A 20,427-nucleotide genomic window follows, 5' to 3' on the forward strand; every position below is an offset into this window, starting at 1 on the left:
GTGTTGTTCTCTGAGCCTGGATTAGGCAGGCTTAGGGAAAAATTGAGAGGACAATGAAAGGGAGAAGCAGCAACAGGCCTGGCATGGGGCCTAAACATCACTCGGAACAGGACAGCACAGCAACAGGCCTGGCATGGGGCCTAAACATCACTCGGAACAGGACAGCACAGCAACAGGCCTGGCATGGGGCCTAAACATCACTCGGAACAGGACAGCACAGCAACAGGCCTGGCATGGGGCCTAAACATCACTCGGAACAGGAGAGCACAGCAACAGGCCCTCTGGCCCAGAACTATTTAAACCAGTAATTAACAGCCTAACTAAACTCGTCCTTTCTGCCTACGAAGTCCACCTTCCACCATTCTCTGCACAGTCACATGCCTATCTTTCAGCCTGTATTTGCCTGGCCAGTCCTGGCAGCACGTTCCAGACAACCACCACTCTCTGTAAAAAAAAACTTGCCAGGCACATCTTTCACTTTAACCCCGCTCACCCTCGGGGATTAGCACAATGCTTTATATGACCAGATACACGGGTTCATTCCACACTGCTGCCTGAAAGGAGTTTGTACGTTCTCCCATTGACCATTTGGGCTTCCTCCAGGTGCTCTGGTTTCCTCCCACAGTCCAAATGCACACCAGTTATTAGGTCATTATAAATCGTGCCATGATTAGCCTTGTGTTAAACCGGTGGTTGCTAGGTGGCACTCCTCCAAGGGCCAGAAGGGCCTATTGTGCAACATATCTCAATAAATAATTAAAATAAATAAGATACTGACTCTCTATCATAAACACAAGAGTTCTGCAAATTCTGAAGGGACTCAGCATCTATATAAGCTGTTGACGTTTCAGGCCGAGATCCTTTTTCAAGACCGGCATAGATGCTGACTGACCTGCTGAGTTCCTCCAGCATTTTGTGTGTGTTGCACAGGCGGTTCATCTAGGCCTCTCAATCTTATAAATCTCTATCAGATCTCAGCCTCCATCAGTCCAGAGTAAACAACCTAAACTTGTCCAACTTTGTCCTACAGCACATGCCCTCTAATCCAGGGAGCATCCTGGTTGAACCCTTCAGCAGATCCAACGCCCCAAGGGCAACACAAACTGAACGTGGTTTGAGCAGAATTTGAACAAGAGTTGGCTGTGAAAGATGAATTGCACATACTGCTACATGGTCAGACGGAACACCGGAATGGCACATTGGACAAAGGAGGACAGGACGTCACTGCAGAGAACACAGCCGGCAGTGCAGGAGAATCAGGAGAAAGATGACTCGTTCCAGGGATCTGGGTGAAAAGGGAACGACGAACAGGGGTGTAACTTGGGATCTGAATGTGACTGTTGCACAGAGAGCCTTTGTCACCAGCTCCGAGCTCCTGTTCCCAGCTGAGGGTGAGGGGTTAAGGGGGAATGCTCACCTTCAGGTAGTCAAAGACGTTGCAGATAAAGGTGACCAGGCAGATCCAGGCATTCACTGAGCCGTCCCGGACCTGCTCCTTCACCAGGAACTCCTGTTGCAGCCGGTTTAGGATGCCCCGCCGGAAGTTACTGTTCCCACTCTGCTTGCTCTCAGCCTAGAAACAGGAAAACAGCTCTCAGAGCTGGAGAAGGAGTCTTGAGCCGAGGGCCACCCTCCCTGGAGGCTTTCAGGCCCCCAGAGGCAACATGACACTGAAATGAAGGAGCCTGACTATGGGCATCCAGGAGCAGTAGCCCTGGCTGTCTTCAGTGAGACACTAGTTTCAAGGGCAGGCACTGGCAAGAAAACAACGTATGGCTGAAATCGCCTTTAACAGAAACAGTGAAAGGGTTAAGAAACCCTCGCTTACACCACCTTCCCAGAATATCCGAGTTGCCCAAAGCAGAATTTGGCCCACTGTCGAATGACGCAGCCAAGGTCCCTGATGCGCCAATCCCGGTTGCTGAGGCCCACTCCCTATGAGTGTCAGCTGTAGGGCCCCGTCGTTACTGAGTTAACTATATCACCTGGAGAACCATACAACTGAGCAATAATGAGATCAGAGCCTCCCCACGACAGGCACTCTCCGGCACCCTCCACCTGGCCAGAACACAATTGCTGGTACTCAAAGTATAGACGCTGATCTATCAGGGGGCCCCGTTTTTCTCTCTACAGCTGCAGCCTGAACTGCTGACCATCCTCTCTTGTTTCTAAAGTGGAGGGAAGTCCTCTACGCTGCTTCAAAGCAGTGGTTGTGAAGTGGCAGGTGGGTCTTTAATCCAGCAAGTGATCTCAACCCCCAAGTGCCAACACCGCCTATGCATCCAGGATTAACTACCTCGAAGAGCACCAGTCTCTTGTCTCTGGACACACAGCTGCAGAATACGGATCTGCACTCTGAACACAACTCCTTGTGTGACCCCCAAGTGCCAACACAGCCTATGCATCCAGGTAAACCAGATTAACTACCTCGAGGAGCACCAGTCTCTCATCTCTGGACACACAGCTGGGACCCTGCACCATACCTGAACAATGGTGTAGCAGATGCGGCCAGCTTCCTTGCTGAACACCAGGTCTTTCAGGGACTGTTCGACTATCACCGAGGCCACTTTCTCCAAGTCGACCAGTGCCGGTTCTGTGAAACGACAGTTACAGAAGCTTTTAATTCATGCTTTTTCCTGCCTGATTTCCCTCTGTTGCTCGGAACTAATCCTCCCTCAGGCAGGGACTAAACGTCGGCATACATGAGCCGCACTGGTTTGGGAGCGAGGAGGGAGGAAAGGTCCAAAGCCTGGATGTAGTGAGTGCCACCCACTCACCTTTCAGCGCCATCTTCAGCAGCTTCTGTGTGTCGGCATCGAACGACTGGATCTTGTAATCTTCCCCATGTGAATTTTCCATGGTTGCTGCTTTGGATCATGTGACAGATAGGGACTGGGGAGAGAGAATAAACAAGCCAATAGGAAGATGCCCCAGCAAGGAAGAACAAAAAACTAAAGTCAGAGGAAGCCACATACCCTTTGGCAGCTTGGCAAATGGTAAGGTGCAGCAAATCCCGCGTCTCATCCCCTACCTTCACATACTCACAGCCTTTCCTTCTCCTTCCGCAGAGATCACAGGCCTATAGATAATTACCTTCTTCTAAAGCAGAGTTCCAACCATCCGTAACAACTGACTAACATCGCGTTCAAGATTCAACAGTGGTTAGATGCCTTTGAATCTCTTGGTAATTGGTTTATTATTGTACTTGACCAAGTGAAAAGCATTCGTTTGCACACCATCCAGATGTATTGTTTCATACACAAGTACGGCAAGGTAGTGCACAATGTCAGAATATAGTGTTACAAATGATGAACAACTCTGATGGGCAGAAGGGTACAAAATCGCCAATGCGCCACCCCCCCCCCTTTGGAGAATCGCAAATCACTACTATTCTGATGCTGTTATCAAGGAAGTGAGAGAGACACAGGACTCTGCCAGGGCAGTTGTTATTGATAACAGCTCATGAAAATTAACGAGAGAGAGGCCCAGCTAAGGTGGAATGTCTCCTACTAACAAAAGAGAGCGGAACCATTGATTACTGCTATTGTCTTTTGGAGAAGGATTGTGTACTTGGTACTGTTCTATTCATTGAAACCCCTCAGGGGGCAACCAGAGTGGGCTGGTTTGATGGGTTACATCACCCTAACCTGATTGACACCTGAGACCCCGTGAGTGGGGATAAAAGTGAGGTCTGGGGAACAACCCTCAGACGCACCAGGAGAGACGCTACGAGACCAGTGGAGGCTTGTGTGTGTGTCCACCCTTGCCTGGGTGACGAGTCTACCACGGAAGAATGGTCTAGCTAAAGGACGGAATACGTGAATGGCCACAACAACAATGCATCGACGGATCAAAATCGTAAAAGACAGTTGGCAAGTCAATAGCTGTTACTGCTCTCTCTCGCTCTCTCTCTCCAACAATTGCAACACGGCGACCAACAACTACCGCAGCCTGCATGAACTGAACTGAACTTTATATTTCCATCGGACAATTCATTATCCCCTAGACAACGATAGAGCTTATTTCTTATTGATTATTATTATACCTGCACTTTTAGGTTTAGTATTGATGACGTATATTATCTGTATATTTGCATTGATATTATTTTTGTGTATTTTTACTAATAAATACTGTTAAAAATAGTATCACCAGACTCCAACGGACACTTCTATCTTAGCTGGTAAGACACCCAGTTACGGGGTTCGTAACAATAGTCTTACAGTTGCAGAGACAAATACATTCAGCAGCTAGTTCATTTCAGTCCCTCCTAAACCCCTGTGGTGGTTGTCCATTGTATTCGACAATGACAGGAGACCTGTGCCGGAGAAACCCCTGTGAACACTAGATAATCTCACAGCTCTTCATCATAGAACAACAGCCCAGGAAACAACCAAGACCAAAGTTTCCTGGGAACCTTCCCTTTCTCACTGCAGTTTCACAGGCAGCAAGGGCCATCGTTTTGCTTGCCACTCAGAATCCGTATCCCTGACATGAGCTGTACAGTGCAGACAGAACAAATTATTACAAGTTACAATGAAAGAATAAATAAATAGTGGGAAAGAATGGCAAGGTAGTCTCCACGGATCCACGGACTGTTCAGAAATCTGATGGCGGAAAACTGTTCCTAAAACTTTGAAAGTGTGTCTTCAGGCCCCTGTAGCTCCTTCCCAACAGTAGTGATGAGAAGCGCCGTGTCCTGGGTGGTGAGGGTCCTTAATGATAGGTGCTGCCTTTGGAAGATGATGTGCTTGTCCGAGTCCACATCCTCTGAAGCTTCGTACAATCCTGTGCGTTGAGCCTATGCAACCACTCATAGCATACCTGTAGAAATCCGTCCTTTGGCAAACTAGCTCTGCTTCCAATGTTCATTCCATTCCCATTATTTATATCATATTAAATTCCAAAACAAACTGGACTGAAAATTGACTGTATTCATAGCTACGATTGGGGAGGTGACACAGGAGCCTGAAAATGCATATTCAACAATTCACAAGAGCTCTTCCTCTCCACCATCAGATTTCCGTGAATAGTAACTCTTTACTCCTTTCATTTCGGCACCACTTACTTTCTGATTCACAGCAATTTTCTGTCTTTGTACTGTGCAGCTGCTGCAAACCAGCAACGTTCACATCACACAAACACAAGCGATTCTGCAGTCTTGAGCAACACACACAAAATGCTGGATGAAGGGTCTCGGCCAAAAATGTCAACTGTTCCTTTCCCTCCATAGATACAGCCTGACTTTCTACATCCCTCCAACATTTTGTGTATAAAGTTCACATCAAGTAAATCAGCGTCGCAAATTGCCACCCTCTTTCAATGAGGCATCTATTATTATTCTTTTAAAAAAGGGCAAAGACCCAACAGAGTGTTCCTCGTACAGGCCGATCTCTCTGCTCAATGTTGATGTAAAGATCTTAGCTAAAGTGTTGGCTCATAGATTAGAAACCGTTATTCCCTCCATTATCTCTGATGACCAAACAGGCTTTATTAAAAACCGTCTCCCTTTTTTTAACATTCGGCGTCTATTTAATATTTTATACTCAGTTCCAACTGGGACTCCAGAATGTGTTATCTCCGTTGATGCGGAGAAAGCATTTGATCGTATAGAGTGGAACTACCTTTTTGCAGTCTTAGAAAAATTTGACCTCGGCCAAAGTTTCATCTCTTGGATCCAATTGCTGTACCTGTGTCCTACTGCTTCTGTTCTAACTAACTTTCAGAAATCTCAAGTATTCAATCTCAAACGTGGCACCCGTCAGGGATGCCCCTTAAGTCCCTTTCTCTTTGATTTGGCTATAGAACCTCTGGCGATAGCATTTCGAAAATGTCCTGAACTGACCGGGATTTGGAGAGGGGGTGTTGAACATAAAGTCTCTCTCTATGCTGATGACTTACTACTCTTTCTCTCATATCCGTCTACATCCTTACCTCTAATGTTTTCACTTCTTGACCAGTTTAGCCAGATCTCTGGCTATAAACTCAACTTACATAAGAGTGAACTTTTCCCAATTAATAAAGAAGCACAAGAACTAATATTTCGAGATCTCCCTTTTAAAGTAGTCCATAATCAATTTACTTATCTTGGAATTACAGTCACAAGGAAGTTTAAAGATCTCTTTCGTGAAAACTTTGTCAACCTTTCATATGCTACAAAACAGAGTCTGGTACAATGGTCACCTCTATCTATGTCCTTGGTAGGTCGTATCAATGTTGTCAAAATGTATGTTCTCCCCAAATTCTTATACTTATTTCAATCTATCCCAATTTTTATTCCTAAATCTTTTTTTGATTCCTTAGACTCTATTATTTTGTCATATCTGTGGCAGAATAAGCGCTCTAGAATTAATAAAATCCACCTCCAAAAATCTAAAAAAGAGGGTGGCATGGCTTTACCTAACTTTCGCTTATATTACTGGGCAGCTAATATACGTTGTGCTGCCTTCTGGTCTTTCTTCCACGGTCAACCTGAGTGCCCTAACTGGGTGGCAATGGAGTTGAGCTCCACTAAAGAATTATCTATATCTGCACTTCTTGGCTCTGCACTCCCTAGCAGTCTGCCCAGATCAATAGCTAATCCTCTGGTTAGACACACTTTGCGTATATGGGCTCAGTTCAGGAAATGCTATGGTTTCCAGGGGTTTTCCATTTCTAGCCCTGTCACACATAATCACCTTTTTCTACCTACCAAGTTCGATTCAGCATTCCATGTTTGGTACAGGAAGGGCATTAGACATTTTGAAGATCTCTTCATTGATAACCGATTCGCTTCTTTTCAACAGCTATCTGTTAAGTTCAACCTGCCTAACGCTCACTTTTTCAGATATCTCCAAATCCGACACTTTACTGCTCCTTTAATTCCTAACTTTCCTGAAATGCCTGCGAAAAATGCTATGGACCTATTTCTCTCCATTAATCCACTAGGTAAAGGTTTAATTTCAATTATCCAAGATAAACTAGCAGCCTTACGACGGGCCCCTGTGGATAAAATTAAAATGGCCTGGGAGCAGGATTTAAATATCTCCTTATCCGAGGAGAGCTGGGACTCAGTTCTCAAATCGGTTAACTCAACCTCTCTTTGTGCTCGCCATTGTCTCTTACAGTTTAAGATTGTTCATAGAGCCCATATGTCTAAATCTAAACTATCTCGATTCTACCCTGGCATTAGTCCGCTCTGTGATAAATGCAAGAGGGGCGTGGCCTCTCTCATCCATATGTACTGGCTCTGTCCTAGCTTGGAGAAATTCTGGAAAGATGTCTTCACTACACTATCGGGTATTCTGAATCAGCACCTAGAACCTAACCCCTTAATTGCTCTGTTCGGTTTTTGGGGCGAGACAGATTTATGTCTGGGTCCGACCAAATGCCAAATACTATCCTTTGCCTCTCTCTTGGCGAGACGCTTGATCCTCCTTAGATGGAGAGATGTTGCCCCGCCCACTCATGCGCAATGGCTTAACGACATTATGGCCTGCTTGGACCTCGAAAAAATTCATTATTCAGTTCTCAATTCGGATTTAAAGTTCCATAAGATCTGGGGGCCTTTTATCGAGTACTTTCATAACCTTCCTCTTGACTAGGGTTTTTTTTTCTTTTCAGTCCCTTGCTTTCAGCTCCCTTTTTTTTCTGGTAGTAGGCATTATTATCCTCTGTTGCTAAGTGTATTTACAGTCTGGGAGTTTGACTGTCCGGACTTATACTCTCTATATTGTGTGGTGGTTGGTCTGAAATTGTTTTTTTTTCTTGTGTTGTGGGGTTTGGGGAGGACACTAAGCTCACTTGTCTTTAATTTAGGTGCTTTTTTGTTAAATTCTCTTCCTGTGTAGCATATTGTTATTGTATGCTTAACCTTGCTCTGTATTAATGCTCCTCATTGGGATTTGGGGTTTTTAATTTTGTAAAATGTTTTGGAAAAACTAATAAAAAATTTTAAAAAAAAAGTAAATCAGCGTCAATAAACCTGACTGTGATCTTGAATAAATCACACCGGCAACCATTATGTGGAATTGCACCAATCAGATCACTGAACCAGGTATCTGTGTGGAATTGCACCAATCAGATCACTGAACTGGGTATTTGTGTGGATTGTACCAATCAGATCACTGAACCGGGTATTTGTGTGGATTTCACCAATCAGATCACTAAACTGGGTATCTGTGTGGAATTGCACCAATCAGATCACTGAACCAGGTATTTGTGTGGAATTGCACCAATCAGATCACTGAACCAGGTATCTGTGTGGAATTGCACCAATCAGATCACTGAACCAGGTATCTGTGTGGAATTGCACCAATCAGATCACTGAACCGGGTATTTGTGTGGAATTGCACCAATCAGATCACTGAACCGGGTATTTGTGTGGAATTGCACCAATCAGATCACTGAACTGGGTACTCATGGCTGGGCAGTAAATGGCATGTGTCATGAGGTTCTAGAGTTGTAACAGCACAACACAGGCCATGCAGACCATATTACCACCTCCCCCCTACACTGATCCCATTTGTTCATATTAGGACTGTATCATAAGACCGTAAAACATAGGCACAGAATTAGGCCATTCAGCACATCAGGTCGGCTCCCCATTTCATCATGGTTGAGTAATAAGCCCTCTTAACCCCTTTCCCCTGCTTCCCTCTCCACACATAACCCTTTGACGCCCTGACAAATTAAAACCCTATCAACCTTTGCTTTAAATGTACCTAATGACTCGACTCCACCGCCGTCCAGGGCATTGAATTCCACAGATTCACCACCCACTGGCAAACAAACTTCTTCTTCATCTCCTTTCTGAATGGACACGCCTTTATTCTAAGGCTGTGCTGTCTGGGAGATGGCACAGACGGTGAGAGACAGCCCAGTGATGTTCACAGAGCATAAAGCCAAGGTAGAGCACTCCAATGTAGTATGCATGACAGACATTGCCCGAGGCACAGGACCAGGCCCAAACACTGCCATACAGGCCCAGTAAAAAAAACTAACAGCCGGAGGAACGCAGCACAGCACGATTTGGTCCAGGGAAATGAACAGTCAAGGCTTCAGGTTCATCTGCACTGCATTAACACAGTCTGGGATACAGAGACCCTGGAGTACTGTACGATCACAGTCTGGGATACAGAGACCCTGGAGTACTGTACGATCACAGTCTGGGATACAGAGACCGTGGAGCACTGTATGATCACAGTCTGGGATACAGAGACCCTGGAGTACTGTACGATCACAGTCTGGGATAGAGACGCTGCAGTACTGTACAATCACAGTCTGGGATAGAGAGACACTGGAGTACTGTACTATCACAGTCTGGGATAGAGAGACACTGGAGTACTGTACGATCACAGTCTGGGATAGAGAGACCCTGAAGAACTGTACGATCATAGTCTGGGATACAGAGACCCTGGAGTACTGTACGATCACAGTCTGGGATACAGAGACCCTGAAGAACTGTACGATCACAGTCTGGGATACAGAGACCCTGCAGTACTGTACGATCACAGTCTGGGATACAGAGACCCTGAAGAACTGTACGATCACAGACTGGGATACAGAGACCCTGCAGTACTGTACGATCACAGTCTGGGATAGAGACGCTGCAGTACTGTACGATCACAGTCTCGGATAGAGAGACCCTGGAGTACTGTACGATCACAGTCTGGGATACAGAGACCCTGGAGTACTGTACGATCACAATCTGGGATACAGAGACCCTGACGTACTGTACGATCACAGTCTGGGATACAGAGACCCTGAAGTATTGTACGATCACAGTCTGGGATACAGAGACCCTGGAGTACTGTACGATCACAGTCTGGGATAGAGACCCTGGAGTACTGTACGATCACAGTCTGGGATAGAGACGCTGCAGTACTGTACGATCACAGTCTGGGATAGAGACGCTGCAGTACTGTACGATCACAGTCTGGGATGGAGACCCTTGAGTACTGTACGATCACGGTCTGGGATACAGAGACCCTGCAGTACTGTACGATCACAGTCTCGGATAGAGAGACCCTGGAGTACTGTACGATCACAGTCTGGGATACAGAGACCCTGGAGTACTGCACGATCACGGTCTGGGATACAGAGACCCTGGAGTACTGTACGATCACGGTCTGGGATACAGAGACCCTGGAGTACTGTACGATCACAGTCTGGGATACAGAGACCCTGCAGTACTGTACGATCACAGTCTGGGATACAGAGACCCTGGAGTACTGTACGATCACAGTCTGGGATAGAGAGACCCTGGAGTACTGTACGATCACAGTCAGGGATACAGAGACCCTGGAGTACTGTACGATCACAGTCTGGGATAGAGAGACCCTGCAGTACTGTACGAACACAGTCTGGGATAGAGAGGCCCTGCAGTACTGTACGATCACGGTCTGGGATACAGAGACCCTGGAGTACTGTACGATCACGGTCTGGGATACAGAGACCCTGGAGTACTGTACGATCACCGTCTGGGATACAGAGACCCTGCAGTACTGTACAATCACAGTCTGGGATACAGAGACTCTGCAGTACTGTACGATCACAGTCTGGGATACAGAGACCCTGCAGTACTGTACGAACACAGTCTGGGATAGAGAGACCCTGGAGTACTGTACGATCACAGTCTGGGATACAGAGACCCTGGAGTACTGTACGATCACAGTCTGGGATACAGAGACCCTGGAGTACTGTACGATCACAGTCTGGGATACAGAGACCCTGAAGTACTGTACGATCACAGTCTGGGATAGAGACCCTGCAGTACTGTACGATCACAGTCTGGGATACAGAGACCCTGGAGTACTGTACGATCACAGTCTGGGATAGAGAGACCCTGGACTACTGTACGATCACAGTCTGGGATACAGAGACCCTGAAGTACTGTACGATCACAGTCTGGGATACAGAGGCCCTGCAGTACTGTACGATCACAGTCTGGGATAGAGTGACCCTGGAGTACTGTACGATCACAGTATGGGACACAGAGACCCTGCAGTACTGTACGATCACAGTCTGGGATACAGAGATCCTGCAGTACTGTACGATCACAGTCTGGGATGCAGTGTCCCTGCAGTACTGTACGATCACAGTCTGGGATACAGAGACCCTGCAGTACTGTACGATCACAGTCTGGGATACAGAGACCCTGGAGTACCGTACGATCACAGTCTGGGATACAGAGACCCTGGAGTACTGTACGATCAGTCTGGGATACAGAGACCCTGGAGTACTGTACGATCACAGTCTGGGATAGAGACCCTGCAGTACTATACGATCACAGTCTGGGATAGAGACCCTGCAGTACCGTACGATCACAGTCTGGGATACAGAGGCACTGCAATACTGTACGATCACATTCTGGTATACAGAGACCCTGCAGTACTGTACGATCACAGTCTGGGATACAGAGACCCTGGAGTACTGTACGATCACAGTCTAGGATACAGAGACCCTGCAGTACTGTACGATCACAGTCTGGGATACAGAGGCCCTGCAGTACTGTACAATCACAGTCTGGGATAGAGAGACCCTGGAGTACTGTACGATCACAGTCGGGGATACAGAGACCCTGAAGTACTGTACGATCACAGTCTGGGATACAGAGACCCTGCAGTACTGTACGATCACAGACTGGGATACAGAGAACCTGGAGTACTGTACGATCACAGTATCGGATAGAGAGACGCTGCAGTACTGTACGATCACAGTCTGGAATAGAGACGCTGCAGTACTGTACGATCACAGTCTGGGATAGAGAGACCCTGGAGTACTGTACGATCACAGTCTGGGATGGAGAGACCCTGGAGTACTGTACGATCACAGTCTGGGATGGAGAGACCCTGGAGTACTGTACGATCACAGACTGGGATGGAGAGACCCTGGAGTACTGTACGATCACAGTCTGGGATGGAGAGACCCTGGAGTACTGTACAATCACAGTCTGGGATACAGAGACCCTGCAGTACTGTACGATCACAGTCTGGGAGAGAGACCCTGCAGTACTGTACGATCACAGTCTGGGAGAGAGACCCTGGAGTACTGTACGATCACAGTCTGGGATAGAGACCCTGCAGTACTATACGATCACAGTCTGGTATACAGAGACCCTGGAGTACTGTACGATCACAGTATGGGATACAGAGGCCCAGCAGTACTGTACGATCACAGTCTGGGATACAGAGACCCTGCAGTACTGTACGATCACAGTCTGGGATACAGAGACCCTGCAGTACTGTACGATCACTGTCTGGGATACAGAGGCCCGGCAGTACTGTACGATCACAGTCTGGGATACAGAGACCCTGGAGTACTATACGATCACAGTCTGGGATAGAGAGACCCTGGACTACTGTACGATCACAGTCTGGGATAGAGAGACCCTGGAGTACTGTACGATCACAGTCTGGGATACGGAGACCCTGGAGTACTGTACGATCACAGTCTGTGATAGAGACCCTGAAGTACTGTACGATCACAGTCTGTGATAGAGACCCTGCAGTACTGTACGATCACAGTCTGGGATACAGAGACCCTGCAGTACTGTACGATCACAGTCTGGGATACAGAGACCCTGGAGTACCGTACGATCACAGTCTGGGATACAGAGACCCTGAAGTACTGTACGATCACAGTCTGGGATACAGAGGCCCTGCAGTACTGTACGATCACAGTCTGGGATAGAGACGCTGCAGTACTGTACGATCACAATCTGGGATAGAGACGCTGCAGTACTGTACGATCACAGTCTGGGATAGAGAGACCCTGGAGTACTGTCCGATCACAGTCTGGGACACAGAGACCCTGCCGTACTGTACGATCACAGTCTGGGATACAGAGACCCTGCAGTACTGTACGATCACAGTCTGGGATAGAGAGACCCTGCAGTACTGTACGATCACAGTCTGGGATAGAGAGACCCAGCAGTACTGTACGATCACAGTATGGGATAGAGAGACGCTGCAGTACTGTACGATCACAGTCTGGGATAGAGAGACCCTGGAGTACTGTACGATCACAGTCTGGGATACAGAGACCCTGCAGTACTGTACGATCACAGTCTGGGATACAGAGACCCTGCAGTACGGTACGATCACAGTCTGGGATACAGAGACCCTACAGTACTGTACGATCACAGTCTGGGATAGAGAGACCCTGCAGTACTGTACGATCACAGTCTGGGATACAGAAACCCTGCAGTACTGTACGATCACAGTCTGGGATAGAGACGCTGCAGTACTGTACGATCACAGTCTGGGATTGAGAGACCCTGGAGTACTGTACGATCACAGTCTGGGATGGAGAGACCCTGGAGTACTGTACAATCACAGTCTGGGATAGAGAGACCCTGGAGTACTGTACGATCACAGTCGGGGATACAGAGACCCTGAAGTACTGGACGATCACAGTCTGGGATACAGAGACCCTGCAGTACTGTACGATCACAGACTGGGATACAGAGAACCTGGAGTACTGTACGATCACAGTATCGGATAGAGAGACGCTGCAGTACTGTACGATCACAGTCTGGGATAGAGACGCTGCAGTACTGTACGATCACAGTCTGGGATAGAGAGACCCTGGAGTACTGTACGATCACAGTCTGGGATGGAGAGACCCTGGAGTACTGTACGATCACAGTCTGGGATGGAGGGACCCTGGAGTACTGTACGATCACAGTCTGGGATGGAGAGACCCTGGAGTACTGTACGATCACAGACTGGGATGGAGAGACCCTGGAGTACTGTACAATCACAGTCTGGGATACAGAGACCCTGCAGTACTGTACGATCACAGTCTGGGAGAGAGACCCTGCAGTACTGTACGATCACAGTCTGGGAGAGAGACCCTGGAGTACTGTACGATCACAGTCTGGGATAGAGACCCTGCAGTACTATACGATCACAGTCTGGTATACAGAGACCCTGGAGTACTGTACGATCACAGTCTGGGATACAGAGGCCCTGCAGTACTGTACGATCACAGTCTGGGATACAGAGACCCTGCAGTACTGTACGATCACAGTCTGGGATACAGAGACCCTGCAGTACTGTACGATCACAGTCTGGGATACAGAGACCCTGGAGTACGGTACGATCACAGTCTGGGATACAGAGACCCTGCAGTACTGTACGATCACAGTCTGGGATAGAGAGACCCTGCAGTACTGTACGATCACAGTCTGGGATACAGAGACCCTGCAGTACTGTACGATCACTGTCTGGGATACAGAGGCCTGGCAGTACTGTACGATCACAGTCTGGGATACAGAGACCCTGGAGTACTATACGATCACAGTCTGGGATAGAGAGACCCTGGAGTACTGTACGATCACAGTCTGGGATAGAGAGACCCTGGAGTACTGTACGATCACAGTCTGGGATACGGAGGCCCTGGAGTACTGTACGATCACAGTCTGTGATAGAGACCCTGAAGTACTGTACGATCACAGTCTGTGATAGAGACCCTGCAGTACTGTACAATCACAGTCTGGGATACAGAGACCCTGCAGTACTGTACGATCACAGTCTGGGATACAGAGACCCTGGAGTACTGTACGATCACAGTCTGGGATACAGAGACCCTGCAGTACTGTACGATCACAGTCTGGGATAGAGAGACCCTGCAGTACTGTACGATCACAGTCTGGGATAGAGAGACCCAGCAGTACTGTACGATCACAGTCTGGGATACAGAGACCCTGGAGTACTGTACGATCACAGTATGGGATAGAGAGACGCTGCAGTACTGTACGATCACAGTCTGGGATAGAGACGCTGCAGTACTGTACGATCACAGTCTGGGATGGAGAGACCCTGGAGTACTGTACGATCACAGTCTGGGATGGAGAGACCCTGGAGTACTGTACGATCACAGTCTGGGAGAGAGACCCTGCAGTACTGTACGATCACAGTCTGGGAGAGAGACCCTGGAGTACTGTACGATCACAATCTGGGATAGAGACCCTGCAGTACTATACGATCACAGTCTGGGATAGAGACCCTGCAGTACTATACGATCACAGTCTGGTATACAGAGACCCTGGAGTACTGTACGATCACAGTCTGGGATACAGAGGCCCTGCAGTACTGTACGATCACAGTTTGGGATACAGAGACCCTGCAGTACTGTACGATCACAGTCTGGGATAGAGAGACCCTGGAGTACTGTACGATCACAGTCTGGGATACAGAGACCCTGCAGTACTGTACGATCACAGTCTGGGATACAGAGACCCTGCAGTACGGTACGATCACAGTCTGGGATACAGAGACCCTACAGTACTGTACGATCACAGTCTGGGATAGAGAGACCCTGCAGTACTGTACGATCACAGTCTGGGATACAGAAACCCTGCAGTACTGTACGATCACAGTCTGGGATAGAGACGCTGCAGTACTGTACGATCACAGTCTGGGATGGAGAGACCCTGGAGTACTGTACGATCACAGTCTGGGATGGAGAGACCCTGGAGTACTGTACAATCACAGTCTGGGATAGAGAGACCCTGGAGTACTGTACGATCACAGTCGGGGATACAGAGACCCTGAAGTACTGGACGATCACAGTCTGGGATACAGAGACCCTGCAGTACTGTACGATCACAGACTGGGATACAGAGAACCTGGAGTACTGTACGATCACAGTATCGGATAGAGAGACGCTGCAGTACTGTACGATCACAGTCTGGGATAGAGACGCTGCAGTACTGTACGATCACAGTCTGGGATAGAGAGACCCTGGAGTACTGTACGATCACAGTCTGGGATGGAGAGACCCTGGAGTACTGTACGATCACAGTCTGGGATGGAGGGACCCTGGAGTACTGTACGATCACAGTCTGGGATGGAGTTACCCTGGAGTACTGTACGATCACAGTCTGGGATGGAGAGACCCTGGAGTACTGTACAATCACAGTCTGGGATACAGAGACCCTGCAGTACTGTACGATCACAGTCTGGGAGAGAGACCCTGCAGTACTGTACGATCACAGTCTGGGAGAGAGACCCTGGAGTACTGTACGATCACAGTCTGGGATAGAGACCCTGCATTACTATACGATCACAGTCTGGTATACAGAGACCCTGGAGTACTGTACGATCACAGTCTGGGATACAGAGGCCCTGCAGTACTGTACGATCACAGTCTGGGATACAGAGACCCTGCAGTACTGTACGATCACAGTCTGGGATACAGAGACCCTGCAGTACTGTACGATCACAGTCTGGGATACAGAGACCCTGCAGTACGGTACGATCACAGTCTGGGATACAGAGACCCTGCAGTACTGTACGATCACAGTCTGGGATAGAGAGACCCTGCAGTACTGTACGATCACAGTCTGGGATACAGAGACCCTGCAGTACTGTACGATCACTGTCTGGGATACAGAGGCCTGGCAGTACTGTACGATCACAGTCTGGGATACAGAGACCCTGGAGTACTATACGATCACAGTCTGGGATAGATAGACCCTGGAGTACTGTACGATCACAGTCTGGGATAGAGAGACCCTGGAGTACTGTACGATCACAGTCTGGGATACGGAGGCCCTGGAGTACTGTACGATCACAGTCTGTGATAGAGACCCTGAAGTACTGTAGGATCACAGTCTGTGATAGAGACCCTGCAGTACTGTACGATCACAGTCTGGGATACAGAGACCCTGCAGTACTGTACGATCACAGTCTGGGATACAGAGACCCTGGAGTACTGTACGATCACAGTCTGGGATACAGAGACCCTGCCGTACTGTACGATCACAGTCTGGGATACAGAGGCCCTGCAGTACTGTACGATCACAGTCTGGGATAGAGACGCTGCAGTACTGTACGATCACAGTCTGGGATAGAGACGCTGCAGTACTGTACGATCACAGTCTGGGATAGAGAGACCCTGGAGTACTGTCCGATCACAGTCTGGGACACAGAGACCCTGCCGTACTGTACGATCACAGTCTGGGATACAGAGACCCTGCAGTACTGTACGATCACAGTCTGGGATAGAGAGACCCTGCAGTACTGTACGATCACAGTCTGGGATAGAGAGAGCCAGCAGTACTGTACGATCACAGTCTGGGATACAGAGACCCTGGAGTACTGTACGATCACAGTATGGGATAGAGAGACGCTGCAGTACTGTACGATCACAGTCTGGGATAGAGACGCTGCAGTACTGTACGATCACAGTCTGGGATGGAGAGACCCTGGAGTACTGTACGATCACAGTCTGGGATGGAGAGACCCTGGAGTACTGTACGATCACAGTCTGGGAGAGAGACCCTGCAGTCCTGTACGATCACAGTCTGGGAGAGAGACCCTGGAGTACTGTACAATCACAGTCTGGGATAGAGACCCTGCAGTACTATACGATCACAGTCTGGGATAGAGACCCTGCAGTACTATACGATCACAGTCTGGTATACAGAGACCCTGGAGTACTGTACGATCACAGTCTGGGATACAGAGGCCCTGCAGTACTGTACGATCACAGTTTGGGATACAGAGACCCTGCAGTACTGTACGATCACAGTCTGGGATACAGAGACCCTGCAGTACTGTACGATCACAGTCTGGGATAGAGAGACCCTGCAGTACTGTACGATCACAGTCTGGGATAGAGACGCTGCAGTACTGTACGATCACAGTCTGGGATGGAGAGACCCTGGAGTACTGTACGATCACAGTCTGGGATGGAGAGACCCTGGAGTACTATACGATCACAGTCTGGGATAGAGAGACCCTGGAGTACTGTACGATCACAGTCTGGGAGAGAGACCCTGGAGTACTGTACGATCACAGTCTGGGATAGAGACCCTGCAGTACTATACGATCACAGTCTGGGATAGAGACCCTGCAGTACTATATGATCACAGTCTGGTATACAGAGACCCTGGAGTACTGTACGATCACAGTCTGGGATACAGAGGCCCTGCAGTACGGTACGATCACAGTTTGGGATACAGAGACCCTGCAGTACTGTACGATCGCAGTCTGGGATACAGAGACCCTGCAGTACTGTACGATCACAGTCTGGGATACAGAGACCCTGCAGTACGGTACGATCACAGTCTGGGATACAGAGACCCTGCAGTACTGTACGATCACAGTCTGGGATAGAGAGACCCTGCAGTACTGTACGATCACAGTCTGGGATACAGAGACCCTGCAGTACTGTACGATCACTGTCTGGGATACAGAGGCCTGGCAGTACTGTACGATCACAGTCTGGGATACAGAGACCCTGGAGTACTATACGATCACAGTCTGGGATAGATAGACCCTGGAGTACTGTACGATCACAGTCTGGGATAGAGAGACCCTGGAGTACTGTACGATCACAGTCTGGGATACGGAGGCCCTGGAGTACTGTACGATCACAGTCTGTGATAGAGACCCTGAAGTACTGTAGGATCACAGTCTGTGATAGAGACCCTGCAGTACTGTACGATCACAGTCTGGGATACAGAGACCCTGCAGTACTGTACGATCACAGTCTGGGATACAGAGACCCTGGAGTACTGTACGATCACAGTCTGGGATACAGAGACCCTGCCGTACTGTACGATCACAGTCTGGGATACAGAGGCCCTGCAGTACTGTACGATCACAGTCTGGGATAGAGACGCTGCAGTACTGTACGATCACAGTCTGGGATAGAGACGCTGCAGTACTGTACGATCACAGTCTGGGATAGAGAGACCCTGGAGTACTGTCCGATCACAGTCTGGGACACAGAGACCCTGCCGTACTGTACGATCACAGTCTGGGATACAGAGACCCTGCAGTACTGTACGATCACAGTCTGGGATAGAGAGACCCTGCAGTACTGTACGATCACAGTCTGGGATAGAGAGAGCCAGCAGTACTGTACGATCACAGTCTGGGATACAGAGACCCTGGAGTACTGTACGATCACAGTATGGGATAGAGAGACGCTGCAGTACTGTACGATCACAGTCTGGGATAGAGACGCTGCAGTACTGTACGATCACAGTCTGGGATGGAGAGACCCTGGAGTACTGTACGATCACAGTCTGGGATGGAGAGACCCTGGAGTACTGTACGATCACAGTCTGGGAGAGAGACCCTGCAGTCCTGTACGATCACAGTCTGGGAGAGAGACCCTGGAGTACTGTACAATCACAGTCTGGGATAGAGACCCTGCAGTACTATACGATCACAGTCTGGGATAGAGACCCTGCAGTACTATACGATCACAGTCTGGTATACAGAGACCCTGGAGTACTGTACGATCACAGTCTGGGATACAGAGGCCCTGCAGTACTGTACGATCACAGTTTGGGATACAGAGACCCTGCAGTACTGTACGATCACAGTCTGGGATACAGAGACCCTGCAGTACTGTACGATCACAGTCTGGGATACAGAGACCCTGCAGTACGGTACGATCACAGTCTGGGATACAGAGACCCTACAGTACTGTACGATCACAGTCTGGGATAGAGAGACCCTGCAGTACTGTACGATCACAGTCTGGGATAGAGACGCTGCAGTACTGTACGATCACAGTCTGGGATGGAGAGACCCTGGAGTACTGTACGATCACAGTCTGGGATGGAGAGACCCTGGAGTACTATACGATCACAGTCTGGGATAGAGAGACCCTGGAGTACTGTACGATCACAGTCTGGGAGAGAGACCCTGGAGTACTGTACGATCACAGTCTGGGATAGAGACCCTGCAGTACTATACGATCACAGTCTGGGATAGAGACCCTGCAGTACTATATGATCACAGTCTGGTATACAGAGACCCTGGAGTACTGTACGATCACAGTCTGGGATACAGAGGCCCTGCAGTACGGTACGATCACAGTTTGGGATACAGAGACCCTGCAGTACTGTACGATCGCAGTCTGGGATACAGAGACCCTGCAGTACTGTACGATCACAGTCTGGGATACAGAGACCCTGCAGTACGGTACGATCACAGTCTGGGATACAGAGACCCTGCAGTACTGTACGATCACAGTCTGGGATAGAGAGACCCTGCAGTACTGTACGATCACAGTCTGGGATACAGAGACCCTGCAGTACTGTACGATCACTGTCTGGGATACAGAGGCCCTGCAGTACTGTACGATCACAGTCTGGGATACAGAGACCCTGGAGTACTATACGATCACAGTCTGGGATAGAGAGACCCTGGAGTACTATACGATCACAGTCTGGGATAGAGAGACCCTGGAGTACTGTACGATCACAGTCTGGGATACAGAGTCCCTGGAGTACTGTATGATCACAGTCTGGGATACAGAGACCCTGAAGTACTGTACGATCACAGTCTGGGATAGAGACCCTGCAGTACTATACGATCACAGTCTGGGATAGAGACCCTGCAGTACTATATGATCACAGTCTGGTATACAGAGAGCCTGGAGTACTGTACGATCACAGTCTGGGATACAGAGGCCCTGCAG

General features: G+C 48.7%; 1 protein-coding gene across 1 annotated transcript in view; it reads right to left on the bottom strand.

Annotated features, from left to right (window-relative positions):
• Positions 1-20,427, bottom strand: part of mif4gdb (MIF4G domain containing b) — a 169,692-nt gene that overhangs the window by 22,886 nt on the left and 126,379 nt on the right. Inside the window, exons 2-4 of the mRNA XM_073026682.1 lie at positions 2,778-2,892; positions 2,484-2,593; positions 1,418-1,573 (exon numbers count right to left, since the gene is read on the bottom strand). Coding sequence (XP_072882783.1) covers positions 1,418-1,573; positions 2,484-2,593; positions 2,778-2,859 — 348 coding nt within the window. The 5' untranslated portion in view covers positions 2,860-2,892. The remainder of the gene's footprint in view (positions 1-1,417; positions 1,574-2,483; positions 2,594-2,777; positions 2,893-20,427) is intronic.

Source organism: Hemitrygon akajei, chromosome 22, assembly GCF_048418815.1.
Source record: "Hemitrygon akajei chromosome 22, sHemAka1.3, whole genome shotgun sequence".
Lineage (NCBI taxonomy): Eukaryota > Metazoa > Chordata > Chondrichthyes > Myliobatiformes > Dasyatidae > Hemitrygon > Hemitrygon akajei.